This window comes from Lycorma delicatula, chromosome 10 (assembly GCF_047948215.1).
Source record: "Lycorma delicatula isolate Av1 chromosome 10, ASM4794821v1, whole genome shotgun sequence".
NCBI lineage: Eukaryota > Metazoa > Arthropoda > Insecta > Hemiptera > Fulgoridae > Lycorma > Lycorma delicatula.
The window spans coordinates 79641106-79668389 of NC_134464.1; the positions used below are offsets into that span (position 1 = coordinate 79641106).

Sequence of the window (27284 nt, forward strand, 5' to 3'; positions counted from 1 at the left end):
ACTGAACAATATATTTTTTTCATCACTAGACAGCACATGATAAATGTATTATTAAATAACCAAATAAATACGATTATAAAAATATAATCAAATACAATAATTAAGATCAGCTGGTTCAATAACAAATAAGAAATAAGATGACAATATTTGTTTACATTAGGTAAGAAGGATAAAGAAACTGAATGAATCTTAACATTAAACACTAAAAAAATTATACATTAAAAATTAAAATTATCGCATATATAGTGTAAAATAAGCAGTCAAAAACTAAAATTAAATATTAAACATTCTTAATAACATCAAATTTTTTTTAATTTTTTAAAATTTCCTATACATACATATGGCCATCCACCAAATACAGTACTGTCTTTTTTTTACCTCATTTTCTTATCATAATTAAAAATTGTCTTATAATTTGTGATTAAACTTTTCTTTATAAATTTATTAGTTGGGTCTTTTATTTGTCTAAAATTATTATCAATTATATATTTTCCCATTCAATTATTATATTCATCAATTAACATAATAACTGGTGCATTTGTTTTATCTGATTTTAATACATTTATTTTCTTTTACTTATCTTTTAAATTATGCATTGGTTTATTATTCTTCCTTTATTGTTTTCCATATCTTCATCTGTACTAATATATTAAAAACTAAAAGTAAAACTAAGCAATTCACCACAGTGCATAATCTAATACTATTTCTTACCTTATTATTACTTCATTTGTACATCAAAAGTGCTTTCGAGGATTTTTCCTCATCGTCAGTTGATGAAAAATTAAGAACTTTAAAATTACACATTAAAAATTAAAATTATCACATATATATTTTTAATTTATATATATATATATATTTCATATATGTCTTTAGTTTTTTCCTTTAGGAACAATTGATTTTACTAAATTAACATACATAAGTACACAAACATTCAACCATACTACTTAATGCACACATGCAATATTTTTTAATACCTTTAATACAATATATTTTATTTATTTAATAAATTACTGGTAATGAATGCATAACTTGTTTTAATATATAATGGTTTTACTTTTAAAAAAAATAATTTAACTGATAATCTAAAAATATATAACCTGATGAAATTTTTTTCAATATTAGTAATTCAGCCTTTGCTTTCTTTAGTCTACAACACCATTGGTGTTCTTGCCCTGCTGAGGTACAACATACCCAAGAATTTGTTACATTTATTATGACTTGATGACTTCACAATTTTCATCCATCATTTATTAATCACATTTTTTCAATTAAAATATGCATGGAAAAAAATTATGTAAAATAGGTATTATATTTGAACTAAAACTAAGGACAAGCTATCAAATAAATATTACATAGATATCTTTTAAAAAATCAACCACAATACATAATTCTAATGACTATTTTCACAAAAATTACTTTTAACTTAACCTCAAAATATGAAAAATAAAAAAATAATTGGGTAGACTGAATTATACTTTTTTTCTTTTCCTGTTTAGCCTCCGGTAACTACCGTTTAGATAATACTTCAGAGGATGAATGAGGATGATATGTATGAGTGTGAATGAAGTGTAGTCTTGTACGTTCTCAGTTCAACCATTCCTGAGATGTGTGGTTAATTGAAACCCAACCACCAAAGAACACCGGTATCCACGATCTAGTATTCAAGTCCGTGTAAAAATAACTGGCTTTACTAGGACTTGAACGCTGGAACTCTCGACTTCCAAATCAGCTGATTTGGGAAGACCCGTTCACCACTAGACCAACCCGGTGGGTTAGACTGAATTATACTTAGGTCACAATTATACAACTCAAATTATGTCATTTTTAGATTTTTACTTCCTTGTATGAAGTACAAAGAAGATTTTTTAGTCCTAAAAAATATAACCTAACTTAAACAAATTTTCTAATCGTGAAAAACTTTTGTTTTCAGATTTCAACAGAAATATCCATTTTGACCATCCCTGAATCCATTTTAACTAGTTTGGGCGTGATGTATATATGTACATATGTATCTTGCATAACTCAAAAATGATTAGCCATAGATTATTGAAATTTTGGATTTGAGTCTGTTGTAACTAGTGCACCTCCCCTTTTGAGTGCAATCAACTGGGTCAAAAGTATCCAAAAAAGGCCCAAAATCCAAAAAAAATTGTATTTTGGACTTTTTCATAACTGCAGTAATAAGTGGTACTTATTTTCACTGGTTCCAGAGTTGAAGTCCAACAAAATTTTAATTAATGAAATATTTGGACTTACAAGGGCAAGGTACAAAAAAAGGAAATGAAGTCTGATTCGACTTCATTTCCTTTTTTTTCAATTTAATTATATTAATTTATTAATAATATTAACCTCAGATTGTAAAAAAAATGTTACAATAAATAATAATTTAATAACAACAACAAAAAAATGAAAAAAGTATGTAATAAAAATATGTAATTTAATAGTCGTACAAGGAAGTCATGTGATGTCCACATGCATAATGTTTTTCAGCAGTTCAGTTTAATGTATTGTTTCAATACAGCAAAGAGCGAAGACACTAATATGCTACTTTACATTATTCCATTCATTCATTTAACAGCATATTTTCCTAAGTGAAGAATAATACAATTCATTCTGAAAAATTTTGTTATTAAAAAAAACACCCAATTAATAAAAAAGCAATTTACTATATACATCTTAAGGTTACATATTTTAACTACTTTTCTACATAATTGCCGTCCAAACTAAGGCACTTTTCATATCTGTAAACAAATCTTTGAATATCCTCATCATAATACTCTGCAACCTACGAATTAAGCCAAGTAGTAACAGTTTTCAATTACTTGACATTTTTAAAATGCTCATTACAAACCAATTTTTCATTTTCGGGAAAAGGAGATAATCACTGGAAGCCAAATCACAACCGTATGGAGGACTGTTAAACAACTTATTTGAAATTGTCGATTTGGCATTAAGTTGTACTGAAGTACGCAGACGTGCATTATCATGAAGAAATAAGATGCCCGAACTCAACATGCCACATTGATATTGCAAGGAGTTGAAAGACGGTGTTACACCAAGCTTAATTCACAGGCAATAGAGTTCATGACAAGGGTATTAAAAAAAACTTGTTTACAGATATTACAAATGCCTTAATTTGGACAGCAAAAGTAGCTAAAAGATGCATATAATAAATTGTTTTTATATCAATTAGTGTTTTTTTTTTAATAATGAATCTGAAGTTACTTTCCAAATAGCTCTCATACTAAGTCATCCAAATTATTAATAACTGTAAGCTGTATAGCCTCTATTTCCCTTTATTTAACAGTGAAAATTAACTTAAAAATAATACTAATTGCAATATAGCATAAACTTAAACAAACAAACAATTTTTATAGGTTTTTTTTAGCCAATTTCAAAAAAGGGAAGAAGCATGTTCTCAATAAGACATGCATGGTGTTTATTAATGTTCAAAGCTCACTTATTAAATCGCCCAACTTTATTGATTTTTCTTTTTACTTTGTAGAGGTAGATCTTTTGATTGTCCCGTTTTAAGTTTTCTCTGGTAATTTGGGGAAGATTTTAGTAATGAAAGATTATATCATCATTACTTAGTACTGGATTATTGAACCACACTATTATACAGTCTATTGTCATTCTGATATTCAAAATATTTTCACATGAAAAGTAAAGAAATTAGTCATTAAAAATGAGATAAGTAATAATAACACATATTCCTATTATTAAAAATTAATAGCAGTTTCTTCATTATTTCCCCCTAATTCCCTTTCATATTCTTATCAAGAAATAAGTCCTAATTTTTCATTTTTTATAGATTTTTTTTTACATACATGCAGCATTTTTGTAGGTTTAAAATAAATAAAACAAACTTTAAAAAAAATCCACATTAGAAAGTTAAAATAATTCTTTTCAGTTGTTTAAATTCTACCTGGTACAAACTTCTATAAATCAATACTTAAATTTTCTCGTTTTTTTTACTACAATTATGTAGTCAGTTATATTAAGTTGATAAAAGAAGAGGTTTATTTTACGTAAAAATACCTTTAAAAAAAATTCTAATTAACATATACATACATGCATTAAAGAATATTAGGCGGCTTGGTTTCTACTTAGCAAATATTTCAGCACTAGATATGGTTTTTGTACAAGCACAGCATTAAATCTGATATTTAAAAATAACCAGATTAAAATTATTACTTTGAAATTTTAACTTTTTTAACGATATGTAACCAAATTGCATAATAAAATTTTCATTTAAAAAAAAGTGTTACTTAAAATTGACATTACTGAAAATGTATTTAAGTAAATTTTTTTAAAAGCATTTTATTATACAATTTGACTAATGTGTTGTTATAAAAGTTTGAATTTCAAATTATCATCATAGTTTATCACCAAAGCAAGACAAATAACAGCCGAAAATATTTCTACATAGCCCATTGAAATATTAGTTTGATCACTAAAATAGTAAACTTTTTCCAAATTGGCGTGCTTAGAAACATTTTACTTTAGGTTTTTTGTTTTTATTTGCTATTCAAAAAATAAAAAACTAATAATTTGTTAAGCAAAAAAAGTTACATTTGAACCAAGCTAAGATGCTGCTCTTCATAATTTTATTTTGTTATCTTAAATGATGTAGGAAAAATTAAATTTATATGTACTTTTCAACAAAATGTATTATCAACATTACCCTTCAATAAAAAAATGTTGAATAAATTTCATTAACTCACTACAAATGATAGATAAATGAAAATATTTTAATTTTTCCACATTAATTTGAAAATTTTTTTAATATAATACACATTAATTTGGACAGTGCAAAAAAGGAGTATAAAGATCTTTGTAGAAGTAAACAAAGTTTTGCTTCTGAAGGTCTTATGCACTGCAAAGGCAACCACTGATTTGCTAACATGTTTGTTTAAAAATTTATATTAAACAATATAATCATAAAAATAAGATTGTAAACTCTTATCTCTCATAACTGGATAGGTCCTTCATGGAGTACATTCTATGGAGTATCATCTAAAAATTAAAGGATGTTAAGTAAGTAAATCAATGTTAATAGCTTAATCCATATATTTAATAAACATTGTTGGTTCCAGTTACATTGCATGCTGTTCACATTAATTAGTGGCTAAAATACATAGTAATAAATGCCACTTTATTTTATAAGTAAATTTAATAACACTTTAGCAACTAGTTTTTTCCATTCAAAGACTAACTGCACTAAAGACATTGCCATTAATTAAACATCTAAAGTACTATTTAAATCTAGTATATCTTTATCTTAATTTGAAAACTTTACTTCAAAAGCATTACAGTATAGCAAAACGTAATCAACTATTTAACTGTTAAAAATATTTTACTATGAACTGCACACAAACATCAATGAAAAGAGCAGATGTAAAAAAACGTACTTTTTAAATCAAAAAACATAAATGTTTTATATCTGCACACAAAATTACTGCTAATATTACTATATACAGAATTCTGAAATTATTCTGGGGGGTGTTCCAATAATCATAAATCCAGATAAAATAAGCCTAACAATACAAACAGTAATAAAATAAAATCTTCTTAATACAACAAAAATATCAAACTTCTGATTTTTATGACAGTAATCATAAAAAATAATAAAACAAAGAATAAATGAAATCTTTACTAGTTTAAACAATAAAGTTAATAATACACATAAATAAAACTACATCCAATAAAGTAGCGTTGCTTTGTACATTAAAATGTGCAAATAATTCACAGAATTATTCAATAGAATTTTTTTTTTTTAAATCAAGATATATATTAAGACAAACATCTGCAGCAGGTACAAGAAATTAATTTTGTTTATATCAAGAAAAATCATCCTTCAACTCTAGCAACTTCATTTAAACTAATTAGTTTTCAATGAACACTGTTTAACATTTACTTTCTTTATCTACATATTTTTGTTAATGTTCTAACTTAGATAAGTTGATGAATAGTAATAACAATGCCATTTATTAAAACATTAAACTGAATTCAAAATATGACATCACAATCAGGTGAAATATAACAGTTGACATTTGAATAAAATGTAACCAATTAATTAAGAAAAAAAGAAATCCTGTAAATAAATTCTACAATACTCCAGTGCCAAATATTATTCAAAGTAAGTAATTTTATTAAAAAATCTAACTTTGCCTCACTTTACATTTTGTAATGTGTGTAAACAAAAATGTTACCACACTACTGCACTACTACATTCTACATACGTGCAAACTTGTTAATAAAATAATAAGTTCAAGCAAAAATGGGTGAGAAATTGTAAAGGAAAACAAGAAATGAAATTAGAGAAATCTTTAACCGGATGGTATTAATTTCGGTCTCATGTATAAACAAACAAGATTTTGTTTACAAAACTGCAAACAAATAAAGTACTGACAAGAAAATAATACTATTCACACAATCAACTTCGTAACTAACAACATACACAATTATTTTCCAATAATTTCTTTAAAAACCAGCTTTAAAAATTCCGCCAAATGAGCTGTATTCAGATCATAACCGGGACATTTGACCACTAATGCACAGACATTCCTCGGATAACAAAAAATTTCAAACATGATTTAAAATGGTTGAAGATACAATAAAAAGAATACTTACCTCATGACATTTTCCTGTTCCAATTAAATTCGCTAAACTAAAAACACGATTTAAATCGACCATAAGAAGCACCTTCGAACGTGACACCATGCCCACAACCGCCATGTTTCCATACTAGACCGAAGCGCTTGTAGTGAGAAAAACTATCACCATCGCACATTTCTGCAGATCTACAGTTACAGAAATACAAAAACCAAAATTATCGTGCCTTCGTAATCTCAATAATTTTGGTTAAACATAAAACATTTGTAATACTGTAAAAATAATTTAAATAATATTAAAATAGGTTATTTGAATTATTAGTATGGTACTGCCACAAATTAAGGTGGATAATCTTGTTTATTAAAGTTGACCAAATAACTAAAATAAAATATATATGTATAACTAATGTAATTTGTAATCAGAATTATTCCTGTAAATATATCTCTCTATTTTTCGTTAAAAGTAAGATTTTTCGCAATCATAAAATTTCGTCTGACCTTTTACACAGCTGTGAAAAAAACCATGGAGAGGGCTCATGGAGGTCAACTTTTAAAAATGAAAACATAACCTCCAAAATAGAATTTAGTTAATTTCATCATAATAAAAATTATGGTGAGTTTTATTACTGTTTTCAAATGTTACATGATCTCAAATAAAATATTAGTTATTCTCGATTGATAAATAGATGCGTAGTTTTATTTTTATCAATTATTTCATTTTTCAGTGAACTGAAAAATATTAACCGGCTTCACAGATTTATTAAGTTTAAAAGTTCTTTATTTATTATTTATTTATATTTATTATAAAAGATAATAAACAATGAATGAATAAACTTATGGGAATGAAATATATGTATACTTTTTTGTTTTTGTATCGAATTTTTCTAATCAGAATTTTTGATTCTGTTACATAACACTCCCTATTTATAAGAACGTCTCGAGTGAATCTTCCGCAGTGTTTGCTGATAAGAAGTACGAGCAACAGCTAGTACTAAGAGTGTGTTTAAGTTTCATTTACTTACATTACAAATTTTTATTAATTAACAATTTTCACATTATTTTATAATTTTTTTTTCTTTTTAGCACCTCTTACATATTTTTTAAAATTTTTTGTTGGAAGAACATACTTAAGTATATTTTGAAGATTAATTTACACAAAAAAAGGTACGTCATAAAACATATAATTTTTCATTGGTCTATTGCATTATTTAAAACTGTCAACTTTTGACATTAATGAATTATTCTGCTTCATTGTAACTTCTTTTCGATTTGAGCATTACGGAAAGGAAATTGTTCTTATTTCTTGATAAGTTACTTTTATTAATTTATGAATAATTCACCAGTTAAACTCAAAGCTTGTGATTGAGAATATGAAATAGTGTTTATAGCATGAGAAAAAAAGCCAAGTGCAGTTGTAGATTCAAACCCAGGACTTTCCAGCTAAAAGGGTGAGACATTACCACTCTATCACTAAAAGCAATTAGAAATATTTATAGCCAGTGATAGTTAGTCTAGATTCATGTAATTTTAAAATTGTTTTATGAAATAGATTTTATTTTATATATTTATTGTTGCTTGTTTTTTCTTTTAATTTACAAAAGACTATTGATTTGCTTGTATAATCAATTTTTATTCTATAAATTATACAAAATGCATCGTCTATTACCCCTGTTTTTTTTTTGTTTCCATGAGTCATTTTCTTAAAACTGGATTAATTATTGTAATTATATGGCTCAGGTTTGTTGGTTAATCATAACTTATAAATGTTTAATTTCTGTTATGCTGATGTACAAATTTAAATTTGAGTGAAAATACAATAAGATTTTAATATTAAAACATTAAAATTAAAGAAAGAAAATAATATTATTATTGCTATGTATTGCAATGATATACATAATTTAAAAAAATAAATAAAAAATAACCAATGATTTTTTTCTGGATTTGTAGAAAATATTTATTTTTACTTTACACGTTTAGGAGACATAAAATAGTAAAAACTTATTCATTATTTATTTAATGAGAGTATTTTATTTTTCTTTATTCTTTGGATAGTTTTTTGGCTAGGCATTAATTCATATTATTTTTAATTAATTTTAAAATACAATTGTTTGGTGATCGTATAATATTCATTAATATCAGCAGCATTTAAATAAAACTATGAACAGAGATCATTTGATCCTAGAAATTTATAAAGTTAAATTTGTTTTAAAAAAATTTATACATGTCAAAATTAAATTATTCAAGTTCATGGAAAATTGTCAATGTAATTTTAAAAAAAAAAAAATGTTTTAAAAATGAACATAGGTTGAGTTTTTATAACTTTCATCGTAAAAGTGTATCATACTTGATTTTTAGAAATTTTCAATTTTTTAAAACAATATATGATGAATAACAAAATAAAAAAGTTTTTAAATGTTTTAGTTATGTAAAATTTATTTTAAATTCGTTTCCACAAAAATGTTTTGATGTTTTTATTTTTTAATTTTTGTTAGATATATGTAACAGTAACCTGTATATTATTGTGATTAAACTCATTATATCAACATTTTCTTATAATATGTAAAAATTTTGGTTACTGTTTCTCATATAATTAGATGATTATAAATTTATTAACCTATCTCAAAACTAGACTCGAGAACAATTTTTATCATGGAAATACCAGCTAATAACTACATTTATTGGTCATATAAAGATCTCAACACCCTATTTATGATTGTGCTTCACAGTCTTTTTACTTGTCACCCTTTATACAATCCCTGTTGTTTAACTTCAATATGTTCTACACTTGAACTTATTTGCCTGATGTACATATTCAATGAATTGAAATCATTTAACAATTTAGATTAGTTATGGCAGACATTAATATCTATATCTGACACAGTTCACAATCATTTGTCACAATATGTATATGTTTTTTTCTTATCTTAGTTTTATTTAATTCTCTTATTAATTTTGTAGTCTTGACAAAGTTTGCATACATTTATAAAAATTATGCATTTCTTTAATAAGTTTTTTAATATTAGGTTTTTTATGAAGTTCCATTATTAATTACTACATTCTGACAAAGTTCAAACACACATTGTAATAATTATGATTATGATTCTTTTCAATGATTATTACTTAAGTTTAATAAGTGGTTTCCTGACACCTTATTTATTGAGTCAAATATATTGATGAAGCCTATATAGTAATCATCAATGATTACTATTTAGAGAAATAGTTTGCTATTTCAGAGAAATAGCTTCGATTATTATTTCTCTTTTATGTTAAATGATTTACTTACATTACAGCCAAAAAAATCTAAAGATAAAGTGGTGACATCTGGGACAAATAGTATAAAGTAACAAATTAATATATTTCTTTATATTGTTAAACAATGCATTATAAACATTACTATACCCTCGGCCAGGAAAGCACTTATTGATGATTTTCATTTTGGAGGCTTAGAAAACAAATAATTAATGTATAATTGAACATATTTTGATTTGCATGTATAATGCAAATGTATAATTGCAACATATTATGTATAATTTGCAATGTATAATTGCAACATATTTTATTTTTTTATTATTGCATTTGTTTCTTGTTTTTGCCAAATTTAGTATGATTATAAATTTTACATATCTTTTTCATCCCCTGCCTGTTTACTGAAAGTATTTTTGTTCCTGTAACATGGCCAAAAACTACATAAAAGCACCAAAAAAGTTTCTGGAAATACATCTCCATATTTTAAATTTAGAAGTTTTTTAATATAAGGATTTTTCACCAGCCTCCGTGGCATGAGTGGTAGCATCTCGGCCTTTCATCCAGAGGTCCCGGGTTCGAATCCTGGTCAGGTATGGCATTTTCACATGTTACTTGTCATACATCTCAACCTCTGAAGCAATACCTAATGATGGTGGTCCTGGAGGTTTAAAAAAAATAGGATTTTTAACACTAGGTTAATTAGGAATTTTTTTAATTAATTTTTTTTTATTATTATATTCCAGTAATATTTTTTAATGCTTATTACATCATTACCATAAAAGTATGTTGTTTTAATAACAAATTTATTATACAGTTTATTAGACAGTCATGAAATTAGTAGATAATTTGTTGAATTTTTATAGCCAAGATGAACTGATAAACCAAAGTTATACAATCATAACAGTTCTTAAAACATCTTATAGAAATCTATTCCTATTCCATAATTACACTACTCATATACATTGACGTGTAACATACATTATTATTGTGTGTGTTGATTCTGAGGTCTGTGAAACAAATTTTGCTTTAAATCTTGTTTTTCAGTATCTTGACACAGAAACAGTTGCATTTGATTTATAATTTGATATAGTAAATGTATCATAATATATATAATAAATATATCAAATACAGTTGATATAAACACTATGTCAATTACCATGGTGGAGTGGTATTGTCTGTACCTTTCATTCAGAAGGCTTTGGGTTCGAATACCAGTCAGGCATATTAAAATTATTTATACATTCATTTATTTATGGACAAATGTTAATAAATTCAATTTGAATAATGTATGTGTTTTCTTATGAACAAAACATTGGTTATTAATGTGGATGATTATAAATTTATAAAAACAAATTCAGCAAATCTTAATATTGAATTCAAATAACTTTCAAGACTAATTTATTGCAATAACAAATCTTGGCAGTTGTTACTGCCCTAATCAGGGTGTTATGACTGTGGTAATTTATGAAATAAATTTCTCACTGGCTCATTTGTTTTGTAACGCCCAGATACTGAGAATTTTTAGATTAATTCATGGTTTGTTATGCTGTATTGTATGAGTTAGAATTAAAATAAAACAGTTTTACTGGGTAAAACTGTTTTATTCATAAACTAGTTTAACCTCAGATTCAGGTTAGGAATTTTGTACAGCCTCTAAAAGGAAACTATTTTGGTCGGGAAAATTTTAATGCGAAATTTCCAGTCAAAATTCCAAGTTAGGTCTATAAGCAGAAAACCCTCCAGCAAAGGATACAAATATCAAGGACAGTACTTCTTAAGACCCCCAGTTGTACATCTGATGATTGTTTAGCCGTTCATCACAGATCAACACTATATAAAAAGGGCTCGGTAGTGATGTTAACCCTCTGAAATTAGCCAAACAATCTCAGTTAAAGCTGTATCTTAAGGCATCCTCAGGCAGGGATTATCCAATCCATCTGGTATTCCTCAGGAAGTAAAAATCTTTTACCAAGAATTTAAACAATATATTACATTAATTTTGTGTTGACCAACTGAGGTATGTGGTTAACATTTGCTTTCCTTCTTGAAATATTAAAAGGCCCATCTGTTCTCAGCTGGCTGCTTACAGAATTGTATTGAGTATGAAAGTATCCGAATGAATTATATATTGTTTAATTTAATTATATTTTGTTTAATTTTATCATTAAAATTAAACATATGTAATCCATGTCTGTTGACTTATTTACAAAAATATGACTTATTTAATATATTTTTGTGATTTCAGATCTAAATTTTTTATTGGGTATGTTGTACATTGTTTTTTACAGGTAAAATGGAACTTGTGGTAAAAAAATTGGCAGTAACTACAAATTTATCAATTTATGATAATTTTTCAAAACTTTTAATTAACTCTGCTAGAATTGATGGATTAAAAAGGAATGCTAATATCTGTAGATACTCTACAGCTAGTGACTATTTCATTATAAAGGTAAATATTATTATTAGTATGATAGTTGCTTTGGTCTGTATAAGTAAATATGAAACTTTCTGACAACCTTGTAAAGAACTATAATTAATGATGGTTCATTCATTATTTATTTATGAAGTAATAATAATGAGTTTTAAGCAGACAGATTTTAAAAGAAAATTATACCCTCATTGTTTTAAAACAAGAAATGGAACAAGTCGGCTTGTAAAAATTTGTTTAAAACTTGTATGTTCCACTGTATTACATAATTTGAAAGTAAACCATGTAATGTCAGGCCAATATTCATGGAGAAATTATCTTGATACTAGTACTTAGAAAAACACAAAAACTTTTATAAAAATGCTAAAATGCTTTAATTAAAAATTATTTTCATTACCCTGAAGAATCATATCCTCTTTACAGTAGTCTAAGTTTAAGAATTACTTCAAATTTACTTCATACTAATTTCTTAATCACCTGGAAACAGTTGAAAAATAATTTTATATATTCATTTTAATTAGATTCATAGTCGTACAGACAGGCAACCTTGCAGACAATGTGCAAGCCTACTTAGCTGCAAAAGAGGCTTGTATACAGTTCATTTAGATGAATTATTTGTTTATTTCTAATTGAACTTGCTTTATGAAATGTCAGTTAAAGGCAATTCAGTTAGTTTTGGCCAATAACAGGTTGCAGTACTTTGTAGGCATGATAAGCAGGCTACACATGAGCCTGCATGCTTCTGGTGACTTATTTAGTGTGGTTTATGTTTATTTGTAAATGGAAATAATAGCAAACACAGTATATGCTTATAATACAATAAATAATATTAATTTTTTTTTAATGAATATGATGATAACCCAAACATTATGTTAATTGAAAGTTAATCTGAAATTTATGTTTCATGACTTTCTCCCTGAAAGTTTGAGTGATTCTCCAAATTTTTTCATAAATAAAATAAGCAAATTTCTAATAACTGAAGTAAACTATAAGAGCTAAAAAGTAATTTTAAAACATTCTAACCACATAATAAAACAATTATGAGTACTGGTGATGGTAGTGAAAAATAAAAAAATTTAATATATAGGGTTAAAAAACTTAGGGTTGATCTTGGTGTTGTTTCTCAATAACATGTAATGACAGTTTGCTCTCAACCAGAGTATAAATTAAAGAAAAAAGAATTGAAAAGAGGTCATTAGGGATATTTTAACTAAAAATTAGTGATTTTTTTTTTTTTAAAGTGATCTTTAGAAGATAGGATTTTGTGGTAGAGCAGCAGCCATGAAAATAATTGAAATAAGATTTAAAAAGCATTATTCTAAGTAAAATTATATAAACTTTTACAGCTTGTGTCTATAACCCAAGACCTAAGTGTATAATATTGTTTAATATAATTTAAAGTATAGGAAATCCGCCAGTAGTGTTGTAATATAAGGTAAGGCATATATATTTTTTTTCTTTAAAAACTAATAAAAAAATATTATTTCATCATTATTGATGGTTGCTTCCCTGTTAAATTCATAGTTTTGAAAAAGTCTATTTCTAAAGCTAACACATTGTCTAATAATTTTTTTATTTAATTTTTTATATAATAAATTAAATAACCCTTGACCTAAGTTTATAATATTATTTAATATAATTTAAAGTTTGGTAAGTCCGCCAGTATTGTAATATAAGATAAAGAATATTTTATTTTTATTTTTTTATTTAAAAACTAATAAAAAAATATTATTTCATCATTATTATTAAGATAAGGTTGCTTTTCTTTTAATACGTAGTTTTCAAAAATGTTATTTCTAAAGCTAACACATTGTCTAATAATTTGCTATTAATGATTTAAAACGTATTACGTAATATTTTTTAGCACTCAATTCAGATAACCTATAAAATATTACATATTTTATAAATTCTTAATGAGATGCATGTGACTTTATTATGACTAATTTATGATTGTCGTGCTAAAACAATGATGAACTTTTTTTTTTATCTTGTTGTAATTAATTTATGTACATACAGCAATAACTGGGTTAAAAAATTATTGAAATAAAATCAGTTATCAAATCAATGCATATGGGAAACAATCAAAACTCCTTATAAAATTAAATTAAAAGTGTTAAACTAATTGCGCATTTTACTTGTTAAATAATCATTATCAGTAGATATAGGAAAACTAGCATCCCTATCTTTGCCTGTGTGTATAAAACTTCAAAAATTTTAAATAGATTTTATTAATTATGTGTGGGTTGTTGCTCTGAGTTATCACTAACAACTTACCGACTAAACTAGGTTAAATTAGATGAATGATAACAATTTTTCAGTTTTTAAATATTTATAAATAGTCCCTTTCCTTTTAATTTTAATATCAAATTTATTTATTTCTATGTCTGATATGATAATAATACAAATTGATCTTTTAGATTCAATGACATTAAATTTATTAATTCACATAATAACTGTTTGAAGAAGTTGATATTCATAGATAATAATCAGTTTTTTTTTAAATTTATGATTTATATAGTAATGAGATTGGTAAGATTTGAATTGTTATAAACATTCTAGAGATCATAAGAAAGCTACATTTAAAGTTTCTTGGAAAAGCATTTTTCCTTCTACATCCAATCAAAAAACACCTGAATGAAAATGAAAGTTGATGAAGATTATTGATTTGTAGCTATTGTTTATTAGTTTTTGATGCTAAAATTAAAGATGATTAATGTAGAGTGTAACTCTATTTTACCCTGATTTTGTTTATCTTAGTAATCCAGATCGGTCTGGCAGCCAGTTATTTTAAATACAATATACATATATTATTTATGAAAATTCTCAACCCCATTATTTCTGGCTGTGTACAGTATTATAAAATAAAAATTGAATGAATTTTAACTCATAAATTTTCTTAAATCGAAGATTGGTTAAGTCCAACAATGCAAAATAAAGATGTATGGATAAGAAGATAAAAATTTTAATTATTATTAGTAAATTTGTCTGTATTTTTGCCATGACATGTGACCTTCAGTGAAACAGAATTATATGATATAAGTTTAATAATAAACGAAACAGAGATGTTAATTATTTTTTTAAATTAATTTTAACAACAAATGCAGTTAAATTAAATGCAATTAAAATTTGAATGATAATTGGTAATGTGCAATAAATCATACGTCATTAACGTCATAAGTCATTAACCATATAACTGTCATCATATAGCCCATATATTAAAATTAATAATTATTTTTCTTGTACTTCTAAAAAACCTTCTTTTTTATAAATTTAATCATTTTATATATATATTTTTGGTTCTTTGATTATTATGAAATAAACTTTCTTTTTATCTTTTCTTTGACTGTTAATTGATGATTAGTTTTGGTTTATGGAATCTGTGTTTTTTATATATATTTTTTCATTTATTCTTTATATATATAACTTTTATTATCTATAAATTTCCAATTTTGATAGTTTCCATTAATTATGCTTCTACAGAAATAGATAACATTGTATAGTCAAATTAATTCTCAATTATTTTTAACGGATGACATAAAATATTTCACTTTTTATATTTTATAGGTGAACTGTACAAAGTTTTGAAGCACTTTCATGATATTAATATTGATTAGAGTACAATTATTGTAAATATATAAAACATTTTGTGAAGTGTATCACTTTTCATGGTTGTGAAAAATTGATGTCAGGAAAAATAGAATTTATTGAAACTAGATATTATAATAGGGTGTTGAAAATTACATGTATCAATAACATTTGAATTAAAAAGGGCTTAAGATTAATAGTATAGAAAAGTTTGTGGTAGAACCTGCAGAGATAACAAAATTGATTTGTGAGCCATTTCTACATAGGTACTAATGGTCCACATAGGTAATAGAGGAATATGTATAGGATAAAAAATGAGAATGCTAAGTAAATATAAAAATGCTATAAATCATTTTTATTTTTTATTTTTAGAAAAGTTACATGGCATTGAATATTCCTGAAGAAAGTGACCAGGAAACTGTACGGCAAGCTTTTGTAAAACTTGTTAAAAAATATCATCCAGATAGTGGTTCACCTGAGGCAGATCCATCTAAATTTCGAGAGGTAATTGATGTGTGTTTTTATTTTAAGATTTAGTGAGTATTTATATAAACATGCCATAAAAGGTGATCTGTTAGATGATGTAATATGTGTAAAAAAGCTGCATGTTTGTGTGCTGTATGATATTGTTAGATGTATTGTGTATAAGTGTGGGTTTTCTGATGTACAGCTATAGATATAGAAATTCATTTTTAGCCAACACACTTATCCTCAACAAAGGTAATAATTTTACAGCATATTTAATAAAAAATAAGTTATATGTTATATCAAATAATATTTTAATTTTCAGATTGAATCTGCTTATCGTAAACTTCAAGAGAAGTTTTCAAATAAGTACAAAGAGGATGATTACAGTGAAGAATATGGTGATATATACGGTGTTAAAAAACACAATAGAGGAGATGTTGTAGAACAAGATATTGAGGTAGCCAATCTGTTTTTAAATATAAAATATTTAATTTTTAAATTAAAAGTGGCACAGTGTGCTTTTATCTGAGGTGTTATTAATAATTAACAGATAGAATTATAATTGTATTTATTTGAAAATTAGCCTAAATTTACAAGTAATTTCTATCCTCTCTCAACTAGGGTGTAGTTGAGTTTGTGAATGGGTGGTACTAGCTTCTGTGTTAGTGACTTTATTTTTTACCGTTTTTTATCTCGGCATCAGTGCCCACTAAAAGAACAGTTACCATTCATTTTTTAGCTATTAATAATCATTTAATTTAGCGTTGTCATAAGTGAAAATTTTACTTTAACTTTGTTCAATTCCAGGAAAATAATAACAGCTCTCATTTAATTTAATTAAACAGATTTAAACATTTTCAAGAAATTAGAATTAATTTTCAATTTTATGGGTTAATATTTTAAGATAGAAATTATTGTATTCCATTTCTATGAAACTTACCTTCAGATTATCTGGAACTGCAGTTTGTTAATCTCATTTTTATCCCTCATTAAAAAAAATATGAGTGCTTGTGTTTCTTCAAAATTTCTTGTTAAGTAAAGTTTAAATTTATTTTTCATATATATTTAAACATAATTTAAAATAAGTTTATTTATTTATCCTCTGCTTCTATTATGGCATCGTTAGGCTGTATAAAATGTCTGGGTTTTATGTTCTTTCAATCACCTGGACCACATCTGGTCCAATCTAGTTCAGATGAATGGGAATATACTATAATGTAATAAAAACATTGTTTAAAATGAAAAAGAAAGTACAAATTACTTAGTGATAAATGTTCATATAATTATTAACAGTAAGAAAATTATAATTTGTTCATTAAAATTTGGATTGTAATTTTTCTGATTGTCTTAAGATTATCTCTTCTCTATTTTGGTACTTAATAGTTAATTGACAAAGCAAGTATGTGTGAAAAATAGGGGCACCTGTGTAGCCTTGTGAAACACAAAAATATTTTTTCACAATTAGACTATAGAAATGCCAAGAGCAGAATATTTTGAACTATTTTTTGGTTATAGTATTCCTCCAATTTTTTGTTATGAAAGAACCATATATAAGTACTACATACATTAATGCTTACCAAATTTTATTGTACAGCATCTTGTCTAGGGTTTAATAACACAGAAGCTTATTATATTATAAAAATTTAATACAATTATGTTAGTACGTATAATTTATATTATTACCATCTAATATATTACTGACATTATTTTAATTTTTGCTTTTAGCATACCGCTCCACAGCACAGACAGTATCTAAATTATGGTGGGTTTGGAAGTGGAACACCATCACAGAGAGAAAGACAGTATCAAGCTATGAGAGCAGAAACTGCAATGAATAATTTACATAAATATCGTGTAGCAAAGATTCAATCACAAACTCCAATTTCAGATGAAGAAGCACTTGTAGTTAAAGACAGAAGACAAGCTAGGAAAATTAAAACTAGGTAATGTCTAACAAAATTTATTGTTACCTTAATTATAATCTTAGAGTCCTACACCATTCTGTTGCCAGAATCTAATCAACAATACATCCTGGCCTGATGATCCAAGAATCTAAAATTCTGTAGATATACAGACTGCACAAAAAAGAAATGCATCTGTCTACAGGCCCTGAATAATTGAAGCTGTACATAAATTTGGAGACTTTCAGAAAGTTATGTAAATCAATAGATTGTAATTCTGGTGCTTCACATGGGCTGTTTGATCATTTTTAATATTCAATAAATGTTTTAATTGTAAGTTCTAAAACCACGGTAATAAAAAAACCTTATATTCCTGTTATTTAAAAGAAAATGTGGTGACGGAACTTGAATTTTCAATTAAAATAAAAACTTAATCTTTTTTACACAATGTGTTATTTTGTAATGCAGAAAACTTTATAAAAATAAATTCCTTCATTTGGGTCTTTTCAAACCAGAACAATTAAACAATAGTTTTGACTTGAATTTTTTTTTTTTTTAAATCATACACGTGTGGTGTAAGCCATGGCTTCATCACATAAAAATTTTCAAAAAGCAGCCCCTACCTAATTTATATCATAAGGAAATAAAAAATTATGGTAAAACTTTATCCTTCATTTGAAAATTTAAAACTATTATTTAATTTTATTTAAGCTTTCAAACAATCTTACTTACTGCCTCCTCATGTTCTATGAATGAAATGATGAAAATATGTATTATACAAAACAAAACTTTCACGTTCCACCCTGTCTTATCTTGAAATTAATAAAAACATTTTATACATTCCTTCTTTTAACATATGAGGAGGTTCCATACTAAATCTAGGAAACACAGTCCAACAAAATGTTTTTAGGTTGCGGTTGTACGGGGCAGCAGATAGATCGATACCTGACCATAATATAATAAGAATTAATAACTCAACATTTATTTTGGCTCATGAGGTTAATGTTTTTTTTTAGAATTAAATTTATTACTGGCGACTATTTTGTGAATTATGTTAATTCAGCGTAAATTTATATATTTTATTTTTTAACAGATATGGATTTGATCGATTGGTTGAAGATTTAATTCAAGAATCGATGGCTCGGGGTGAATTTGATAATCTTGCTGGTCAAGGAAAACCACTCGATCGACAGTTTGCTCATCACAATCCATATGTTGATTTTGTTACACATAAGTTAAATCAGGTATGACATTCTTTTAAATATTATGAATAACCGATTTGGAGGTTCTCAAACCAACCTCTTTATATATATATATATATATATATATACTTTTATGTATGTTCAAGCCTTTATTTTTTACATACAATTCTTAATATGGACTCGTAAATTTCTTTAAACTTATTTTTTTTTACTACATTGATGATTGTTACATATTTTTAATTTTTGTCATCAACACTGTTCAGTATTGGATTTTTGAAGCATAATGATAAATTTTGATTTATTCTGATAGTTTAAAGAATTTTCTTATGAATATTAAATAAAATCAATTAGAAAATTTATGGTGAAAATAAATAGATACTGTTACATTGTAGAGCCTTAACTGGTGATCGGTTTTGTATCAACATAATTTCTTTGCATTACTTTTCTTATTTTTACAAGATGCAAGTTTCTCCCCCTTGCAATTCTTGTAAATATCTAGATTTCACGTGAGCAACATGTTACGTAGCCCTATTTTTATTTCAAATAACAATAAAAATTAAAAGTTTAAAAATAAACTTTCAGAAAAAATAAAACAGATTTAAAATCTTTTTTAAAGAATAACTTATTTTAAATTTTGGTTTGAAGTAGGTGCCGAATTACGAGTTAATAATTGATTGTTGTTTTTTTTAATAATTGATTGTTAATGAGTTGATGATTGTTGCTTTTCTTCTGTTGCTGACTTCTAAAAGTGAATTGATAAAAAGTACTATTTTCTACTTTTTAGAACAATTTTATTTTTCTGGTAAATTGTTGTTTCATTATTTTATTATATTTATTTCTTTTTATATTGATTTTTAATTTATATTGATTTAACTGAATTAAGGGTATTTTTTGAAACTAGTTATTTTTCATTATTAAGAAATGAAAATACATTTTTTTTTTTTTTAATGTAGGTTTTAATTGAAAATGGATTTAAACCACAATGGATAACACTACAGAAAGAAATAAGAGAAAAGAATGATAAAATTATACAACATTTAGTAAAAGTACGTAGGAAACTTGGGCCCCTACCACTTAATGAAGAAGATCAGTTGAACTGGCAACGTGCAGTGACGAACTTAGAAGATGTTGTTAAGAAACATAACAATAAAATTAGTGAGTATCACAGTTATATAAAAGATTTTCTAATTATTCTTTGATACAATTTATTCATAATGTTATTATTGATTTTCTTAAAATTTATTTTCAAAACTTTTCTCCCATTGTTTTCAAATTCATTCTAACTCCATTTAAGTACCTATTATATCTGCCTACATGATGCAGTGAAACTGCACCCAACATTGTTTTTTCAGATAATACAGAAACTTGTTTATAAAATGTGGCTTCAGACACTGCATTATATCCTTTCTTCACATCTTTAAACTGTAATTCTTGAACAATGCGTAAACTTTGTCATTTACACATTTTTTTCCGATTAAAAAGAAAACAGTCTAGTTCATTTTTTTATTTTAGAACGATACTATAAACAATATTAACTGATAACATTATAAGTTTTTAAAACTAGATAGTAGAACTAATTGATGAATAATTTGTGTATTAGAAATAGTGTGACTTGTTCAATAAAAGAAGATGCTTATAACTGAAGTAAAAAAAAAATATAGATGACTGTGGAATTTGTAAATTAATTTATTATTAATAGATTACAAAGCTCATTTTCTCTGATATCAACGTTCTCCTGCAAATAATTGTTAGTAATATCTTGATTACAAAAACATTTGTGCAAGATTGGTTTTTTGACTACTTTTTACAGACAAAAAAAAATTATTACAACTAATTTTGACATTTCTTGATAGATATAAGCAAGAAAACATTGAATTTCACATCACATTGTTGCTGTTGATGATATATGGGTGCATCATGAAAGTATTGGTACTGATAATAAATGTTGAGTGATGGGACAGTATTTCAAAAACTTTTCAAAAGTAAAGGAGATCAAGTAAACACACCAAAAATTATGAAGAGTATGTTTGATTCTGGAAACATCTAAATCATTGGTTTCATGATGTGTGGACAACAACAACATATCTGCAGGCTTGTTTAACATTCATCTAGCTGTGTCAATCAATACAAAACAAAAGAGATAATCTATTCTCTGTTTTACTTCACATCTTATCTGCAGCCAAAATGCTGCTTCAAAGATTTAACTGGGTAATATTTGAACACCCAGCATACAAGAACCCCTCAGTGATTGCCTTATTTTTGTTGCCATTTTGAGAGTGATGTTAACGCATATAGTACTATATACTCTTGAAGTAACAAAATTAATGTGATAATCTGAATGATTTAATTATTGTTTTTTTAGATTAGTTAAATTTCATTTTATGTTTGAACAAAATTTAATTATTTAGTCATTTAGTGAAAAAAAATAATTTTATCTTATTGATATCATCAGTACGTATAATTATTCAGTAGAATAATTTTATAGGAAGTGATAAAGTGTTATATTTTTAACTCGGAGTTATAACTGTTTTCATTGCATAATATGTCTTATTAATTGCATAATAAATTGATTTCCTATATAAATAATTTTTTTTTTTCATCTTACATAACAGCAGATTATTTGTTTTGAAGGATTATTATTTAAATCATTTTAAATTAATAAATATTTTATACAAATCATAGCAGAACTATGCATATCAGGTATACACTTATGTTATTCATAGAAATGTTTTTAGCATTTGGCTGTAAGGATAGAGAAAAAGGCAGGCAAACCTTTATTCCAAAATAGCCATAATAATGAAATATGAATTTATTACGATTTATGGTAATAATATTTCAAATTAAATTTTAACTAATTTTCTTAACCAAATTTACAAAAATTAATTCCAAGTCGATGGATGATTATCAGTCTGATGATAGTATTATCAGTCTGTCTTTTGTATTATCAGTCTGTCTTTTTCAAACGTTTTTACCTGACAACATTTTATCTGTCAGTCCTGACAGGGTTACATCTCCCAGTGTTCTTTTATCTGTGTAACCTGATCTTAGGTATAAAAAATTTATAAGAGAAGGACAGTTTTAAAAAAAAGTAAATAAATTTAATGAAAAGAAAGTTAATGATCAATTTTAAAATAAAACAAAACAGACCTTGGAACTGATAATCAAATTTTTACTATATTGAAACTAATACATTTATATTTTTTTTTTTCAGTGAAATATAACTTAGTTGTACCTTTACTGAGGAAACAGATGTTACAGTTTGATTTAAAGAGACAAGCTGATAAGGTGTTGAATGAAGTTCAACCTCAACCTGTTGATCAATCGGAAAAACTAGAATCACAGCGAAAATTAATGTTAAACAATAATCAAGATTCAATACTGATGAGTTTAATTCTTTCTATATTTTAATCATTTAATGTGGGCTGTTATTATTTTGAATTATTATAATTGAAAGTCTTTATTGTAATAGCTTGTAAACATAACATGGATACATATAGTAAATATACTTTATAGCTCCTATTAAAAAAAAACCAAAACTATGGCTCTTTTTAATTTAATTACAGTAATTACTTAGTCCAAAATGCTACTGCCAAAGCATTTTTATGAAAACGTTTTTTATAATTATAATTTAAAATAAATGTACCAGTAATAAAATTAATCATTATTATGCATGTAACGAATGGTCTTTTGACTTTGACATTGACAATTACACATCCTAAAGACAGTATAGTTAATTTGCAAGTTACATTAACATAACTTACTTGTAAGTTGAATTCCTTTAGCATATTTCTGTAAAAAAGTTTTGTGTTTAATCAGTGATTTTTTACGGTTTAAAATCTAATATTTCTTTCACAAACAAGAATAATCACATTGTTAAGTGTATCAGTGAACACTTGCATGAAACAGTTACTTGCACATCAAATAAAACAATTACTAAACATTTGGAAAATAGTCTCAATCCATTTTGTTATTTTAAACCTTTCTATATTGATTATATATGTATTTTAAAACCAAAGTTGTTACTTACATATATTTTTTAACCATTTATTTACCCTAGAATTAGCAATTATAATTGATTCAAGTAACAGGCAAAAATAAAAGTAATTGCAAGAATTCTTTTTTTAACATTTAAAAAAATTTTAATTACCCTTCAATTCTTTAATTAAAACTAAACATTGTTAACATAAATCAAAAAACAATTTATTCAGAAAATATCAAATTTTTATTTAAATAGAATTTAAAAATTTATTTATCATCTTGCTTTTTCTTCATAATAAAATTTTATTTAATTAAGTATGAATCAGAAAAAGTTCTATAACTTCATTAAATTCATACATTTACAAATAAAATGTTCAAAACAGGTATTACTATTTACTGTTATTTATTTTAGAGTACTGCGGTGATAAAACTAACAGATTTACTTAAGTATTTTATTAAATATTTTAAAGTTAAATCTCAATAAAAGTCAACCTTTGGCACCAGAAAAAATCTAACAAAAATGAACTATGTAATCACTAACACTGCTGATTTGCATAAATTAATAATCTTTATTGCAGTACTTCAGAGGTCATCTTCAATGCAAGTGTCAATATAATATTATAAACATAAGTGAATAATAAATGCATTAATTAATTTATATAATTAACAAATAAATGATATATTTAACAATAACATTTATGTTCCACAATAAAAAATTTAAATAAATCTCTTGGTGCTAGGGTTAATTTTTTATTGAATAAAAAAAAATAGCTTATCAAAATTATATTTAATATATTCACTAGTACCATCCATCCATAGATGCAAATTTATGAATATTGAATAAAATAAAAAACCTTAATAAAGGTTATGAAATGTGATATATATGTTTTGTGAATGATAGTGAGCTGATCTGCTTGAAAACTGGATTTAGATTTTGAAAGACAGTATTGATTACTTGGTTACAAGGCAATGTTACAATTGAAAGTCAGTCCAATTAATTCTTACCATTATTAACTCTCATGGAATAAATATATTATACACATCATTGAAATGAAACAAATTAAAAAAAAAGATAATTTTAAATTAGTAGAAATATATAAAAAAAAAACTGCAACATATTGAGTACGTAGTTGAGTACTCTACTTGAGTATGTAGTTGCAACTACTGTATGAAGGTGATGTGTTTACCATGAAAGTTTTTTTTTTATGTAATTCATTCAACTCCAAAATTTTATTAAACCCTCTCAGGTTCAATAACAAAAAATTAAATTATTAATTTTTTTCTGTAATACGAATGAATTTTATAAATTGATAAAATAATGTAATAAAATTTCCTGCTTAAAAAAAAATGGTATGAATTTTTTCATTAAAAATGTTATGTTTTATGGAGCTGTTTTAACTGTAGAAAATTGTTCATATTTTTATTTAATTTAAATTATATACTATATAATTATATCAAATTTAGTACAAAATTGGGTCATTAGTATTATGAGCTATCTATAATTAGCCAGGCTTAGAAATACTATATACACTTCAAAGTTTTTTCCACTAGATTTCACCTAAGCAAAGACTGCTTAGCCTGGAAACATTGTCATGGATTACAATCTTTAAATAATTTTAATTTTTTACAATGGTCATAGTATTCAGTATTAATTATTGTATTTCTAGAATGTACATCCTGTCCATTCTAGGAATACATTTTTGTATTAATTGGTAATAACCACTACCTAGACTCCCTGTTATACACTGCTGGCGGTTGGAATAACAGTCCCGTATTAAGTGGTTTCAAATTAGCTTATCGTCTAATTTTATTTAATATTTTATGACAAGATTTTTTCAGTGGTGTAAAAAACTACTATTTTTTAAGCTCATTAAATGTTATGTTCGATTGTTTATTTTGATTTTCCTTTTATTATAAATTATTTCCTTCTCTTGACATCATTCTTCTCCAGAATTTTTCTGTTTATGAAACTTTTATAGAGGCTTGACTTCTACTTTCTGTATGATTATATATAACTATATAGTACAAAATTTCTGTTCATTTAAATATAATTTTATTTTTGAGAATTAATAGTTATAGTTTTTATCATTTAATGTAAAAACTTTTTTTTTGTTTATTCATTTTTATTTATTTTAAGTTTTAAAAAAATTTGTTAAAGCAAATGATACTAATAACCTGAATCAAATCATATAGTGAGCTTATATTCTTAGACATTTAGATGCATTGTGATTTATTTACTAATGTTGTTATAAACAACATTGCAACATTTTTTGTTAATATAAACAAGGCATTGCACCACAAATTTATTTAACATAATGTATTAATATTTATTTTTATATGTATGTATATACATAACCATTGTTTAATATTTTAATTCGTATTTATTTTATTTATTTTCGTATGTCAAAATTTACGCTGTGATATGGAAGTGATAGTAATTATACTCATAATTATTTATTTTATAGTTCATTTCCGAACTAGTGTTTTAATTTTTGTTATGAATGTTTAATAAAGGTTTAATATGTACATGTTTTAATGTTTACTCTTTAACCTCTAATTTCCTTTTTTTAATCTCAGGTTGGCAATTACATTGCCAAATTTTGATTATAGTATAAAATATTACAACAAAAAAAAAATTGTACAAGTATAAATTGTGAGTACCCAATTTATTACATTTTTCTATGTCTTTAGGTCTTCTGATTCCAAAAATGTAAAAAACCTCTTCACAAACCTGTCACAATTCTGTAGATATGTGTGAATGTGTATGTTTGTCTACTTAACTTAATATCTCTGGAATATATAAATAAACATTCTGTACTTATTTATACTGGTACTATGGTATTAAATTTTTAAGAAAATCTAACAAGGAGTCATGTAGTTTCACTTTAACTAACATATACGTTGTTCCCCAAAGTTACCATAGAATGCATAATAGTCCTGCTTACTAAATCAAGGACAGTCAGTTTTGAAAGTGGAAAAGTTAAATGTTTCTACCATTGAGGTTATTCCAGAAAATACTTCAAATAAAATAAATTTAACATATATTTTGACAGTTTGTATTTCTTTATATGTTAACATCTTATTTTATAAAGAGCATTAAACATTTTCAAGAGGCTCAATCATAAAAAGAAAAAAAAACTAAAAATTCAGTGTTCCTCAGTAACCAGTCCGACTAGAATCCATGGTTTATGCAGGAAACAAAATTTCAGGACCAATTACTTCAGCTGTAGGAATCCAAACTGTAACCAGATAATTGGGTCTAACCTGGTAATCTGCTTACCTAACTAACATTACCTGGTAATCTGCTTACAGAACTAACATCAAAGCATTTACTCAAACAAATGAAATTAAGATTCAGGTTTGGTGGTCTTTATGGAAAGATATTGTAGTTCCAAAATTAGGGTGGGGTCTAAATCAGTTGAAGATAGCCTTTGTATTATAACACCATCAAGCCACTCTTGGGACTTCATATTACAAAGCAGGTAGCCCTTTTCAGTATTTGATATCAATTATCTTGTAAAATTCACAAAGCGAATGCATGAAAAGATTACCTTTTCCCAAAGACTCATGATGAGTTTTGGACCAAGTATTGCCAAACAAAAATCGGTTGACAGTATAGCTGATCTATACTGATTTTTGGTGTTGATTCATGAGTGGGAAAACATTCATTTGATTTGTTCTTTTTCTGCTAGAATGCAGTTATTGAACAGTATTTCATCTATAATCCAAGTATCAGCATGTGGGTGGCAGGAGGACAGCCTGTAGCCTGGTGATTTGGTCCACCAGAAAGAATTCATGATTCCATTGAATGATAGCAATGATTGCCTATTTTTACAGTCTGGCTCAGTGGCTCAGTATC

General features: G+C 25.6%; 2 protein-coding genes across 4 annotated transcripts in view; one reads left to right on the forward strand and one right to left on the reverse strand.

Annotated features, from left to right (window-relative positions):
- The window catches only part of MCU (mitochondrial calcium uniporter), a 770244-nt gene extending 763496 nt beyond the window's left edge, over window positions 1–6748 (reverse strand). For both annotated transcript variants that reach the window (XM_075376265.1, XM_075376264.1), the window contains exon 1: window positions 6637–6748. In XM_075376265.1, the coding sequence (XP_075232380.1) occupies window positions 6637–6741 (105 nt within the window). In that variant the 5' untranslated portion in view covers window positions 6742–6748. The remainder of the gene's footprint in view (window positions 1–6636) is intronic.
- Window positions 6749–7210: 462 nt separating this feature from the next.
- LOC142331026 (dnaJ homolog subfamily C member 28) lies at window positions 7211–25951 on the forward strand. Of its 2 annotated transcripts, none has more exons than XM_075376609.1 (8): window positions 7211–7230; window positions 12152–12312; window positions 16249–16380; window positions 16667–16801; window positions 18070–18287; window positions 19339–19489; window positions 20401–20602; window positions 22659–25951. In XM_075376609.1, the coding sequence occupies exons 2-8, from the start codon at window positions 12157–12159 to the stop codon at window positions 22853–22855; spliced, it is 1191 nt and encodes a 396-aa protein (XP_075232724.1). In that variant the 5' UTR covers window positions 7211–7230; window positions 12152–12156; the 3' UTR covers window positions 22856–25951. The 2 variants fall into 2 exon arrangements, with proteins under 2 accessions (XP_075232724.1, XP_075232722.1); XM_075376607.1 differs by lacking the exon at window positions 7211–7230 and adding an exon at window positions 7584–7781.
- The last annotated feature ends 1333 nt before the right edge of the window (window positions 25952–27284 follow it).